The sequence below is a fragment of the Chlorocebus sabaeus genome, unplaced genomic scaffold, assembly GCF_047675955.1.
Source record: "Chlorocebus sabaeus isolate Y175 unplaced genomic scaffold, mChlSab1.0.hap1 unalloc_scaffold_251, whole genome shotgun sequence".
In the NCBI taxonomy this organism is placed as follows: domain Eukaryota; kingdom Metazoa; phylum Chordata; class Mammalia; order Primates; family Cercopithecidae; genus Chlorocebus; species Chlorocebus sabaeus.
The window spans coordinates 89,964-104,430 of record NW_027327539.1 but is presented as its reverse complement, the minus strand read 5'-3'; the positions used below and the strand labels follow the sequence as shown (position 1 = coordinate 104,430).

Below are 14,467 nucleotides of genomic sequence, written 5' to 3'. Positions count from 1 at the left end.
AAATTTAACATCAGCAAAAAAGAATGCTTTTTTTTTCTTTTTTTTTTTTTTGAGATGGGGTTTCCCTCTTGTCATCCAGTCTAGAGTGCAGTGGCGTGACCTCAGCTCACTGCTACCTCGGCCTCCTGAGTTCAAGCGAGTTTCCTGCCTCAGCCTCCCGAGTAGCTGGGATTACAGGTGCCCGCCAGCATGCCCGGCTAATTTTTGTAGTTTTAGTACACATGGGGCTTTGCCATATTGGCCAGGCTGTTCTTGAACTTCTGACCTCAGGTGATCCTCCTGCCTCGGCTTCCCAAATTGCTGGGATTACAGGCATGAGCTGCCACGCCTGGCCTTGAATGTTCTTTCTGTGGGAATCTACAAAAGCCAGGTTTTGAGTCTAGTGGCAGAAAACCTCTTCTTCATTGTTTAGCTGTGCTGTGAACTTGGAGGGCTTCAAGCCCAGCTGAAAAAGCTGTAGTATTTTCTGTCAGTTGGCTGTCTTGGAGAACTTCATGAGCACTGGGCTGGAGTGATACTGTCAGAGTTCATGAGCGGTGTGAGGCTCTCAAAGCCTAGATACTGGGGTTGCCCAAATACATCGGCTGGTCTCACTATTTCTCTTGGGAGTCGGGGGGTGGAAAATGCAGTGGTCTTAACTCTGCTCTTAATTTGATAGTGCTGTTATTAATGGTAGGAATGATTTCGTATGTTTGCATTTTGCTTTGTAATTCACAGAGAATTTTAAAATCCATTATCTGATTTCATTCCCTCAGCAGTTCTGTGAAAAAGGCAGAGCAGTTTTCATATCTTCTGTTTTCCCATGATTCTCTTGTGGTTCACAGAAGCTAAGAGCCTTCACCAAGGTCATAGGGTGAATGAGTCGCAGAGCTGGGAGTAGAGGCTCAGGCTTCTAGTGACCCTGTTTCTTCCTTGATAGCTCGCTCTGGTGGCGCTATGCTCAGGTAACGGCACACGTTCGGTTTGGTCTTTTGTAAATCCCTGCCCCATTTCGGGGGAGGTTCTTGGGAGGCTTTTATTCATTTTGGAGCATTTAAGTATCTTGTCCTCTCTCCCTCTTCCCAGATGCATGGGCATTTCTGCAGGCCCTCAGGCTGGTCCTTGTGCGTGGGGGCATCTCCTGCCTCCACGTTGCTTGCACGCCCCCTTCTGAAGGTGCTCTTCCCCGCATGGAGCCCCCTCGTGCTGCCTCCACACTGCAGGCTGTTCGGTAAATGTTCCTAAGTGAGCATCGTTGTTTTCTAGAAATGGGACGGGGTATGGATGCCAAGTTCTTTTCTGTGTGAAGTCTTCGATTGTATCATCTTGCCTTCCCCGTGTGTGCTCCTTGAGGTTGTCGCTGTGCTGCGGTCATCTGTGTTCCCTAGGGTGCCTCCCTTGGAGTCCTGGCCATAGTAGACATGCAGTCAGTGTTCACGGCCTACATGAGAGAAAGGCCAACAGAGTCATTAAATCTGGAAAATGACAAGTGAGGGAAAGGAATTTTTATTGAAGGCATGTGAAAAAGAAATCTTTTTAGAAAAGTTGACCTGTTTCTCAACTGGAGTTGAATTTCAGCTCAGAAAAAACAGCTGTGTGCCCAGATGGCTTTGGGATTTCAGTTTGTGACAGATGAATTGAATTTGTTGTTGTATGAATGTGTTATCCTTTTGTGGTTTTATTAGGCCTTTCTCCCAAATGGAATCGATTTTTCTATAAAACTCACACTTCCTTTTTGAGAAGTGTAACACTAATTGTATGGAATGGTCTCCCAAAAGATTACCTGCCATGAACCGAACACACTGCCTCAGACTCACGGTCCCTGGTTTCTGCCTGTGCAGCTGCAGGGCAGAGAGGCACGCTCGAGCTGAAATCAAGACGCGTGTCTGCATCTTCTCTTTCTTGACTGCTGTTTCGTCTCTGAGCTGGCCTGCCTTCAACGTCTAGGAGCTTGGTGGGTGTAGACACATTACGGTATGGAGGAGGGATACGGCGTTGCCACAGCCAGGAGACTCGCTGAAGTCTCTGTTCTCTTCCTGCTCACTGCTCTGACTTTGTATAAGTCACATGTGTAGGGCTGTGCACAGTGGCTTACACCTGGAATCCCAGCACTTTGGGAGGCCAACCTGGGAGGATCTCTTGAGCCCAGAGTTTGGAACCAGTCTGGGCAACATGGTGAAAGCCCATCCCTACAAAAAATAAAAATTAAATATTAGCCAGGTGTGGTGGCTCATGCCTGTAATCCCAGCTACTGGAGAGGCTGAGGTGCGAGAATCACTTGAGCCCGGGAAGTTGAGGCTGCAGTGAACCATCATCACGCCACTGCACTCCAGCCTGGTCAGAGCAAGACCTTGTCTCAAAACAGACAAAAACAAACAAACAAAAACCCATGTGTAATAGTGGCAGTAGTTAACTTTTGAAAGTTTGAAGAAAAGTTTCTAAATCACCCGTGACCATGGACAATTTACTTAGCCTTTCTATGCCTCAGTTTCCTCATCTATGAAAAATGAGAGAATATGGTACTGATCTTACAGGATCATTAAACCATTGCCCAGATTGCTTATAGAGCTAGAGCTTTTTCCTTGAAGTACATGAGTATGGCTGTCAGACATCTGAAACCCGAAGCCATCTTACAACATCATTTGGATGCTACCCCCTCTTCGCCCTCTTTTTCCATTTGTAAGGGACAAGGATCCAGGAAGGAAAGAATCAGCTTACAAAGGCTTTTGTTACAATTAATCGTTCATGTTCTTTCTTTCGGTATCTTATTCTCTGTTTACATTTTTTTTTTATTACATTTTTTGAGACAGAGTCTTGCTCTGTCACCCAGGCTGGAGTGCAGTGGCACGATCTCGGTTCACTCCAACCTCTGCCTCCCAGGTTCAAGTGATTCTTGTGCCTCAGCTTCCTGAGTAACTGAGATTACAGGTGTGTGCCACCACGTCCAGCTAATTTTTATGTTTTTAGTGGAGACAAGGTTTCGTCATGTTGGTCAGGCTGATCTTGAACTCCTGAACTCAGGTGATCTGCCTGCCTCAGTCTCCCAAAGAACTGAGAGTACAGATGTGAGCCACCGCCCCCGGCCGCTGTTTTCATTTTGTAACACTAGCGTCACCCCAGTGTAGGGTGGCTAGGGGTATTCTTCTTTCCTGTTTCCTGGTGTATTTTCCTCTACAGTATTGATCACTCTTTAACATACTTTTTGGTTGTCTGTCGCTACCTACAAAAATATATGTTCGCTGTTATATCACCAGTGCCTGGCACATAGATAGTCAATATTTGTTGAATGAATGAATGAATGAATGAATGGGCTGAAAGAACCTTATTCTTCTTTCTTCTGTCAGTTCACACCAAATGCTTTTGGAAAATGCTATATGAACAGGGATCATAAGCAGCAGAGGTTACACACATGGCTGTGGGATAGCCCATCATCCTCAGATAATTGTCTGGAAGGAGGTGGAGTACTTGAGTAGAAATGATACAAGATAACTTCTTCAGGAAATCAGCCAAGTGTCACAGCTTTTCACACAGGCGTGTGATGTTTGCGTATGTGTGTATGAAGAGCTGTCATGGCCTAGAATCACGGGCCTTTAGATCCCTTGTACAGATAGAAAAGTAAAGTCGGAGGCCCAGGAATGCTGTAGGCCACCAAGGTAGAGTCCCTGTCTGTCCTTCTCAGTGTCCAGTCACTTCTCACTGCACTCCCCTCTTTACTCCTAAAGCCACTTTCCCTAACTCTGAATGTGTAACCACGAGGGAGAAAATGTACTCCAGGCTCACAATTTGTGGAGAAAAAGCCCAGCACCTAAAAATAATGTTCACAAAGTTTGTACCTAGAAAACGTGGCCATTTCTATCATGTCTTTGAATTTCCCTGTTTCTCATACATTTTATAAACAAGACAGTAGAAGGAGATTCGTGAACAGCAACTTTAGAACAAGGGGGAAAATATCAAACCTAGAGCATTCCAGTTTCTGTTTTCTTCTCAGTTTAGGGCTGAGGCACTTTAGCTTCCTGTCTAAGGGACTACTCAAATCTGATTAGAAGCCATTGTGGGCTGGTAATTATCCATAATTTTAGGAAGACAGATGTAGCACCAACTCTGTTCTCTAATAGCAGGCTTATTAATTTTAAATTTGCATGGCAGGAGAATCAGATGGCGAGGTGAGATAAGCATTCAGATGCTTGGTCAATGATAGCTGTTTACTTCCACGTGTCACATGGGGATTTGGGACCCGGGAAGTCCACTGAGAACTGATGATTGTCTGTCCCCTAACCAGCTGGGTTCTTTTTCATCCTGAGCTCAGAAAGATTGCTCCTACTGCAGCCAGGGAAGACAGGTTGTTGACTGGTTAGAAATCATGGTAGGTTATTTTCTCCACTCGCAGTTCGCAGTTGGAAAGCAGAGCTATCAAAAAGTTGTCTCTGTTGTATTTCAAATCTGGGTGTTTAAAAAATTATGTAAGCAATTTAATCATTTCTTTAATAGTAGTTGTGTGTGTTCTTGATGCGAATGAGAGGTGCATTCCCTTGTAAAATCCCTGGGACTTAATAGGAAGATGTGAGCCTTAGAACAGAAGTTGGTTTTCTAGATGATCACGTAGATATGATGCTGAGCACTAGACAAAGATGTTGATTGAAGCGATTTAAAAAAATTTTGTCTGAGTTCAGATTTTACACCAATATTTAGAAAATCAGCAAAAGAACTTAGAGGAATGTTCTCAGGCATCCAGTTCAGCCCCCTGCGCACATTGTCATAAAATCCGAGTGTGTGTACAGGGAGACGCATTCCTTTCTGTTCTCATCACTGGCCCTTCCCTGGCTCTGCACCTGCCTGTCATGCGCGTCCCTGTGAAGAGACCACCAAACAGGCTTTGTTTGAGCAATAAAACTTTTTAATCACCTGGGTGCAGGCGGGCTGAGTCTGAAAAAGAGAGTCAGCGAAGGGAGATAAGGGTGGGGGCGTTTTATAGGATTTGGGTAGGTAAAGGAAAATTACAGTCAAAGGGGGGTTGTTCTCTGGTGGGCAGGAGTGGGGGTCACAAGGTGCTCAGTGTGGGAGCTTTTTGAGCCAGGAAAAGGAATTTCACAAGATAATATAATCGCTTAAGGCAAGGACCGGTCATTTTCACTTCTTTTGTGGTAGAATGTCATCAGTTAAGGTGGGACAGGGCATTTGCACTTCTTTTATGATTCTTCAGTTACTTCAGGTCATCTGGGCATATAAGTGCAAGTCACAGGGGATGCGATTCCTTGGCTTGGGCTCAGAAGCATGACATTGCCCTCTTCCCTACCTTTTCCCTCCTGTGCGGTTCTCTCACAAAGTGAATGGCCTCAGCCACAGCTTCTCTGCAGCTGCATCAGACTGTGGCGACAGGAGTGGTGGCTCCTGCAGGGCCTGCTGTCCCCACTGAGCCCAGTCTTGCTTGCCGCTGGAACCTGGTCACCATTTTGCACCAAAAGTATGTAATTCTATGGAATGAAAGCCAACATGCTGGGAATGGAGGTGTCTTTATCACGGTGCTCTGCATATTTTAATCTTGGGTGGAAAGTATGGAAAAGTATGTGATACCTGTGGTTTGATGTCAGAAGGACGTTGTGAACTTGACGTGGACTGAGGATGTTCAGGTGCAGCAGGCACCCTGGCTTCATTAAATGAGACTTCCCCATCTCCCTGTCAGGCATGCACAGGTGTATGGCCACATCTTATGTGTTATCCTTATCTAGAGTGCGCCTTGTCGTCACGTTTAAAGTTACATGATGATATTCTGCCTCATAGAGTAGGTCCCAAACCGCATTCAACACAGAAATGCACTCTTGCTTTTATACATAGAAAGTGCTTTCATATACCAAGTGGGAGAGCAGTCCTAAAATCTGGGCTGGAATCACAGAAGGAAGACTTGGGGAAGCAATAGATTCCCTAATCCAAAGCTGGTTTTTGATGAACCTAGAAACAGGACCAAGAGAAGTGAATTTACCTAAGGCCCTGACAGTGTCTCACGGTAGCATTTGAACCTAGCAGTTTCTTGACCTATTTCTTTAAATGATTAGTCATGCTTCCTCTGATTCCTATATAAACGTATTCCTCATTCATTCTTTTGTTTCAGTGAATTATTGCGGTGCTACCACGTAGCAGTATTTGAGTCAAAATGTGGCAGTGTATATCCCTTTCCAAGGTTTTTAGTTGTACAGTTTGTCAAAGTTGTGCTAACAGTTTCTTGTTGGTTGCAAGGTGTCCTTTCAGAAGCCAATTGTGTGGTGTATTTATATTGATTGTTGGAGGTAGTTTGGTTAGAACCTACTTTGAGTGGCTGGCGTGGGCCTGGGGGACAATAACAGCTGCCTGCTTCATGGGCAGAGATGAAGTAATTGCTTCCTGGGAAGTACCATCCTCCTGGCCACACTCTCCAGCCCATTTCCTTTGTGGTGGTTTCCTTGCATCTGCATGGTTCTGGCTTCATGTGAGTCTCTTTTATTTTAGCATATGACTTCAGGCTGTGGGGAAGAATGGCCATTTTAGCACAGAGATGCACACAAAGGAACAACTGGCTAAATGTGAGTGAAGACATTCTTGGGGGGGGATTCATTTCTTTTATTCTGTAACAGGCAATCTGGGAAACATTCTGGACATGTGGCCTGTGGCCTGCACTGTCACAGCTCCTCCCTGCAGGATCGCAGATGTTTGGAGATTGTAGTGATAACTGTTATCATTGAGAATGCCATTCTCACAGGCTCTAATAAGTCAGGATTTATTCAGTGTGAATTTGTTAAAGACAACTGTATTTCTAGCCAAATCCATGGGAGACGTTTCTCCTGGCAGTGTTGCTGGGGGTATTCCCGTGGCTTAGTCTTAGGGGAGCACACGCCTTTGAATACTGCTGAAGCTGTAAGTACCCAAAGCGCACCGGAGTACTTTTGCCATATGGGGTGTTAGTCACTGATACACGTCTCAGTCAGACCTGATGGATTCTTGACCCCTTCCTTTCTTAATTTTTTAATTTTTATTTTTTATTTTTGTTTTTTAAGAGCACAACCCCTCAGGTGGCCACCATGAATCTCTGGTGTTTTCAGTTGGCTGCAGCCTATTTGCTATCTCTGGTTCAAACATATTCGAAGTCTGATAATGCTTCCCTCTGTTGTTCTTCTGCTGTGTGACCTCCACGCATGCAGGGTTCAAGACTGTCAGAGCTGGGAGCCACCTTCACAACTACCAGGGTTTCCGGAACTTCCTTTATCTAGCCCTGGGGATGGAAGAGATGTCATCAGAGACGGAGGCTTATTAGGTTTACATGCCATTGATAACGAATGAGGAGGTTTTCTTTTATATAAGGGGAGCTTCTTATAATGTGCTTTAGTAGGGTAAAGAAGCTTTTGAGGTTTGCTTTCTCTGGAAAGATAATTTGTGATCCTGCTGTTGCTTTCAACAAAAATATCATTTGCATAAAAGTGCATGTTGTATTACTGAGCACTGGCTGACAAACGGTTCTTAACTCGTCATTCACTCCGCCACTGATTTTTGAATGGCATATGTGTGCCAGCTGTAGTAGGAACTTGCTAGACTCTAGAACTAACCCTTATGAAATAGGGGTCCTGGCAGAAGCAAATGCATATAACTATAAACGTTTGAGGGGATATCAGAGGGGGTGCCTATAGGTGCAAACTTCGTTCATTCATTGTCCCATCTAGGAGGTTTTGTGTCTTAGCAGCGTGTTCCATAGCAACACATCCCTCTATCAAAATATTCATCGTATTATTTTGAAATTCTGTGCTTAGATGTGTGTTTTTTGGACTAAGTTTAGAACTGGTTAAGGACAGGCTATGGGGTACGTATTATATATATCTACACATACACATATATTTATATATATATACATTACCATTGTAAATATAGTATATATTTATATATATACTCATATATATATTTCTCCCTCTCTATATATACATACACACCACACACATACACACACACACTTCTACTGCCAAGCACAGAAAGTCAAAACTCGGCAAGGGTTCTTTTAGTGTTCATGAAAAAATAGATGTGTTAGTTGAGAGTGTCCTTAAGTTGCCAGGGGAAAGACAGGATGGATTCACAAAGGGAGATAATGTTTTTTTTTTTTCTTTGTTTAACTCTTGAATTCGAAATAATTCAGACTTATGGAAAAGTTGCAAAAATAGTACAGACAATTCCCATATACTCTTCCCTCAGATTCCCCAAACATTTCACCCCATTTGTACTTTCCCTCTCTGTGGATATAATTTTTTTTTTTTTTTCTGAAATGTTTGAGAGAGGAAGGTAGAATGCAGGGCAGGGTGAAAGGTGGAAGGAGAGACGTGGGTTGGGAAGCTTTTTTTTTTTTTTTTTTTTTTTTTTTTTTTAACCTTCTAAGATGGAGTTTCGCTCTTGTCACCCAGGCTGGAGTGCAATGGCACAATCTCGGCTCACTCTAACCTCTGCCTTCTGAGTTCAAGTGATTCTCCTGCTTCAGTCTCCCGGATAGCTGGGATTACAGGCGCCTACCACCATGCTCGGCTAATTTTTTATATTTTTAGTAGAGGGGTTTCACCATGTTGGCCAGGCTGGTCTTGAACTCCTGACCTCTGATGATTCACCTGCCTTGGCCTACCAAAGTGCTGGGATTACAGGCGTGAGCCACTGTGCCTGGCGATTGGGAGGCTTTTGCCGTAACCCAGAGCGCTATGATGAGGGCTGGACCTGGTTGGAAATGATGAGGAAGGTGAGAAGTGGTTAGGTCTGGCACATATTTTGAAAGGAGAGTTTAAATGGGTTGGATGACAAGAGAGAGAAAAAGAAGTATTAAGGATGATGTCAAGGATTTTGGCCTGAGTAACTGGAAGACTAGAGATGCTGTTATTGGGATCGGGAAGACTATGGGAGGAGTGGGTTATAGTAGGGGGAATCAAAAGTGTGTTTTCCGCATGCTAAATTTGAGGTCCAAAAAGGGATGTCAAGTAGTGTTGGCTGGGCACCGTGGCTCACGCCTGTAATTCCAGCACTTTGGGAGGCTGAGGCGGGCAGATCACCTGAGGTCAAGAGTTCGAGACTAGCCTGATAATTATTAAAATCGATGATTGATGTTTGCTAATTAATCATATTATTGCTTCTAATACTGCAGGGGGTTCACACCTACCTGTGATGTTGTTCCTAATATCTAGGGACAGAGAGCATGATTTTAGTTTTAATACCACAGTAGGTATACACTCACCCTGTGACACTGATCCTAATATTGAGAGGGGTAGAATATGACATGACTCCCAACATAGCAATGAATGGACAGCCACCCGGTGATATTGCTCCTGATATTCATGGAAGAAGCGTATGATATTACTCCCAATATCCCAGGGAGGGTACAGCTCTTCTGTGATATGGTTCCTAGTATCTGGAGGGGGAGAGGATGATAATAATTCCAGTATCGCAGGCTGTGTTCACCCACCCTGTGATATTGTTATTAATATCCTGGGAGAGGAAGATATGATTCCCCATAGAGCAGGAGGCGTACACCCAGCCTGGGATATTGTTCCTAATATCCATGGAGAGGAGAGGCTGATGTTACTCCCAATATGGCAGGGGGTGTACATCCACCCTGTGATATTCTTCTTAATATTCCAAGGCTGAGAGGTTGATATTACTCCTAGTATCTCAGACACCGTACACCCCCGTGTGATACTCTTCCTGATATCTGGAAGGGGAGAAGATGGTATTAATCCCCATATCGCAGGAGGTGAACACGTACTCTGTGATATCTTTCTTAGTATGCAGGGAGAGAGAGGATAATATTATTCCCAATATTGCAGAAGATGTACACGTCCCCCCGTGATATTGTCCTTAATATTCCAAGGCACAGAAGACGATGTTACTCCCAATATCGCAGAAAGTGTACACCACACAGTGATGTTGTTCCCATGATCCAGGAGGGAAGAGGACGATATGACTTTCAACCCTTGCACCCTGCAATGCTCTCATCCTGCAACACCGACACCAGCTCAACCTGACATGGGACCAGAGGTGCTGGCTGGGGGTGTTCATTGCTTCTCTGTTCTCCCTTGCCAGACTCAGTAGAGGAAGCTGAGACCGAGCAGCCGCAGGAACAAGGTAGGTTTTGCCCGTGGCTCAGGCTTCTCTGGTTATGAGCTGGGCTTTGGAATAATGGCAGGGGAGGGGACAGAGGTGAGTACGGTGGGCATTGGATGCGGCTGTCACCCCTCTGTGGTGTGGGCCGGGGACTTGAGGGACATCGCCTGAGGTGGGCCTGAACCTCCCGTCTACTCTGACACTGGAGGCCGTGAGGTCCCACATTTCTTCCAATGAACATGCTGACCCCCGCCTGGTCCCCAACCGAGATGGGGCATCCTTTCCACTGCTGGGACCCACATGTAGCTGTGGGTTCCTTTTTCATGACCTGGAGAAGCTGCAGTTCACCCTGTGCTCTGCCTCAGAGATGGGAGGCCACACTGCCCTCAGCGGGTAGCAGAATTCAGAGCCTTAGGTTGCAGGGGCCTCAACTGAGGTCCCTGAAGGGTCTTCTCCTTCCTGAGGGGAGCCAGGGGGGAAGGGAAGGCTGTTGTAGGTTTGCCTCAGGGAGGGGGTGGTTCCACCCTCTGCCAAAGTCACTGGAGCAAAGGCACGTGGCTCTCCAGCTGCCCCGGAGGCCAGGGTAGTGGCTGGGAGGGGCTGTGTGCCTCTGCTGGGTGGGGGCGATTTCTTAGCTAATCTAGTGTAGTCAAGTCAGACATTTGCCTCTAAATCATATTTATTTATTTTTTTAATTCTAAGGCTTTACAGATGAATAAGGAGGCAGTTTGTATTGAACATATTTTTTGCATGTGAGCTTGAAACAGAGGGTCGGTTTAAATCTAGGTTTTTCCCTTCCCAGTAATGCCTCCTTTCATCCCAGGTTTTCCAACAGGAAATGCGCTTGTTTGCTCACCTCTGGGAGGGGGCTTTGGCTAGGAATCCACCAAAGCCAGCAGACACCAGTGGGCTGCTGGAGCAGTCTGGCCTTTGTTAACCCTTTAGGAACCGTGGGCTTCAGGTTTTCAGACCATCCACGGTGAAGGTGGCCACAGGGGCCTGGAAGCTTTCCCATCCTTCCTGCAGGGATGGTCCGTTTCCCTGCACGGAGCTGGGCACATGGGTACAACACCCCTGTCCTGTGCCGTCGGTGGCTTTACCAATTTTGCATAGCAGCTTTTGAGCTGATCCATAGCTCTGATTGGCTGTTGAGGATTTCATGGATTCCTGTACCCCACCGGGGGGCCCAATATGCTGACAGAAGTTACATTTGTAGTTGTGGTGCTGCATATTCATGGGTCCAGTTAGAAGGCTTTGATTCTTTCTAAAGGGAAAGGCATCTCTGAGGGGTCACTGTTCTGACACAGTCTCCTAAAACCTTGCTGTCAGGTGGGCGACAAAACAGGACAGGAGGGTGATTTTGTAGGAGAGTCGGGCCACGGGCCTGCGTGTTCTCTCTGTCCCCGTAGTGCCGGAGTTCGTACGTGCTCCAGGCCCCGAGTTTGCGTTGCACATAATTCTTAAGGGCTCATGGCAAGCTGCGCCGGGGACACAGAGGGCAGGGATGGGGGGACCCTGCCCCCAGTGGACCAAGGACTCACTGCCGGACTCTAATATGTCTAGGTGTTTTTGTGACTTGCAGAAATACCTCCATCTTGTCTGGGCCTGGATCCACAGGAGACCCTGTCGAAGGTGAAGAATGTTCTGGAACAATGCAAGACCTGCCCAGGCTGCCCCCTGGAGCCAGCGTCCTGGGGTCTCTGTGCGGCATCCAGCAACGTGAGCTTGCAGGACCCCGAGGACCCCTCCTTCTTCTTGGAAGCTGAGGACGACTGGGAGGACCCAGAGGCCCTGAGCTCACTGCTGCTGTTCCTGAACGCCCCCGGGTACAAGGCCAGCTTCTGTGGCCTGTACGACGTGGAACTGCCATGGCTGAGCGGCATGTTCTGCAGCTTTAGCGACGAGGAGGAGCTGACTGAGTGCCTGGCACATGCCCGAGGGGCGGCCAAGAAAGCTGGCCTCTTCATGACCAGAGTCCGTGCCATCGTGGACTGCCTGGTGGCCCTGGCCTGGCTTCACGTGCTTCATGGACAGAGCCTGGTGACCCTGAACATCCTGCAGTCTGTCCAGGATGCAGTGGTGGCCAGAGAGGACCAGAGGGTGTAATGGCCAACATGCTGGCCGTGGCTGTGAAGAGGACAGGCCGGACGAGGCAGGCAGCTGAGGGCTACTACTGCGCCTTATGAGCGGCTTGGGACCTGGGCCATTGGAGGAACCAGGCAGTGGTGCTGGCCAATTTCGGGACCCTGTGCCTGCATGCAAGTGCCAGCAGGCTGGCCCAGCACTACCTCCTGGGGACCATGCGGCTGTTCTCGAGGCTGCCCTGCAGGGAGTGTGGCCGAGACTTCACCCACGTACTCCTGCAGCTGGGCCACCTCTGCACCCGCCAGGGCCCAGCCCAGCAGGGCAAGGGCTACTATGAGTGGGCCCTTCTGGTCACCGTAGAAATAGGCCATGTGGAGAGTGAGTGCCCTAGTTCCTCCTGTGAGCCTTCTGGGGCCACTCGGGTCAGGGCTCACCTGGGGTTTATGATTCAGAAACAAGTGGTGGTTTTTCTACCATCGAAAGTGCTGAGCCATGTCCAGCAGCAGATGTTGGCAAGCGCCCTGGAGACAGGCGGTTCCCATGCAGGGCCAGGCCCTCTGTGGCCTACTGAGGCAGCCAGCTCTTCCTGGTTTGCCCAGGGACCATCCTGCCTTGGGCACTGAAAGTCCTGCATGCTGGGAATTCCTAGACATAACCCTGGGATCAAGGCAGGCTCGGCTGCGCTGGGACTTCGGGCCCCACCATGAGCCAGGCCCTGAACACCAGTTCTTGTGCCCGTGTTATCTGCTTGGTATGTTGGCAGCCTGCGCACCTGTCATCCCACTTCACAGAGGACACGGGGGCGGGTGATTGCCCAAAGCCGCAGAGCAGTTCATGCAAAAGCAGCTCGTTGTGCAGTGTGCCAGGCCCCACCCACAAATGGGGCTTGTGGGGTCCTCGGGTGGCAGAGACTGAGCGTGGGAATGTGAGCTTCAGGCCACAGAAGCCACAAAAGGGTGAATGGCGTGATGGCGGGGCAGCACTTGGCCCTGGGTTAGGGAAGCCTCTTTAGTCTAGAACCAGAGGGTTGAGAGCATTTAGTCAAGTAATAGTTGGTGGAGGAGAGGCTGGTGGTGTAGCCTGTGTGAAGGCCTAGGGGTGAGAGAGTGGGGGTGAGTGAGTGGGAATGAGTGGGGTGTGAGTGGTGGTGAGTGAGTGGAGGTGTGATGGAGTGAGTGGGGATGAGTGGGGGGGTGTGAGCGGGGATGAGTGGGGTGTGATGGGGTGAGTGAGCGGGAGAGTGAGTGGGGTGTGAGTGGGGGTGAGTGAGCGGGAGTGGTAGCGGGGTTGAGTGGGGTGGGAGCGGGGATGAGTGAACAGGGCTTATGCAGGGAGGTGCAGAGTTGGGAGGGGGTGGGTTGGGTGCTGGATGGTGAGAAGCTCTTCTGGAGAGCTAAGCAGGGCCTGGGACCTCAGGCTGTGGCTTGGCCTTTTCCCCAAGAGCACTGGGGAGCCATGGAGTGCTATCGAACAGTCACTGCAGACTGAGCAGTGAACGGACAGTAGGTGTGCAGGGCTGTCCGAAATCTAGGCCACAGAGAATAGATGAGGAAGTTGAGTCCAGGGAAATGGCTGAGACAAGGGATACTGTTGTGGGTCCCCTCTGTCTTGCAGCGCTTTGTCATGGCATAGTGAGACCACTCAGAGGTGCCTCCTGTGACCTGGACCAGAGCCCCAGGGGCTGTGACCAAACCTGCCCATTTCCAGCACAGGCCTGGCACCCACTCCTGGCCCTAGGAGGGATAAGATTTTGGAAAGGACCGTGTGAAGGGGCCCCGGTCCCACACATCTGCCCAAGGAGGGTTGGGGGGTTCAGACCCAGGCTTCTTCCCCAGGGACATTCTCTTACTGGAAGGAGACCTTCCAGGAACCCAGTGCCCCAGCCCCCACTGCAGCCTCCAGTGGCTCTTGGCACAATAGCCTGTGGTACCTCCTCCTACGAGGCCCTCCCCGGGGTGCTGGGGGATTCAGACTTGGAAATGCAGACCAGGGAACGGGGATCATGCTTCCCTGTCTCCCCACCCTGCGCTGAACGATCGAGGAGGCCAAGGGCGGGGCTGATACCCCACATGCTTCCTTGGGGTCATTTTTGAGTCACTTTCGGTAGTTTGTGTCCTTCTAAGAATTTGGCTGTTGTGTCTAGATGGTCTGGTTTGTTGGTGTACAATTGTTCGTAGTGTTTTCGTGGAATCCTTTTATTTCTGTCAGGTCGGCAATAATGTTTCCTTTTCATTTCTGATTTTAGAAACTTGGGTTTGTAATTTTTTATTTCTTCATTTTTATTAGAGATGGGGTCTCATCATGTTCCCCCGGG

The 14,467-nt window shown here is 48.3% G+C and overlaps 1 protein-coding gene across 1 annotated transcript in view; it reads left to right on the top strand.

Annotated features, from left to right (window-relative positions):
• The window catches only part of LOC140711167 (SH3 domain and tetratricopeptide repeat-containing protein 1-like), a 37,027-nt gene that overhangs the window by 12,604 nt on the left and 9,956 nt on the right, over nt 1-14,467 (top strand). Inside the window, 3 exon segments of the mRNA XM_073014068.1 lie at nt 10,048-10,089; nt 11,651-12,166; nt 12,169-12,531. Of these exon segments, the coding sequence (XP_072870169.1) occupies nt 10,048-10,089; nt 11,651-12,166; nt 12,169-12,531 (921 nt within the window).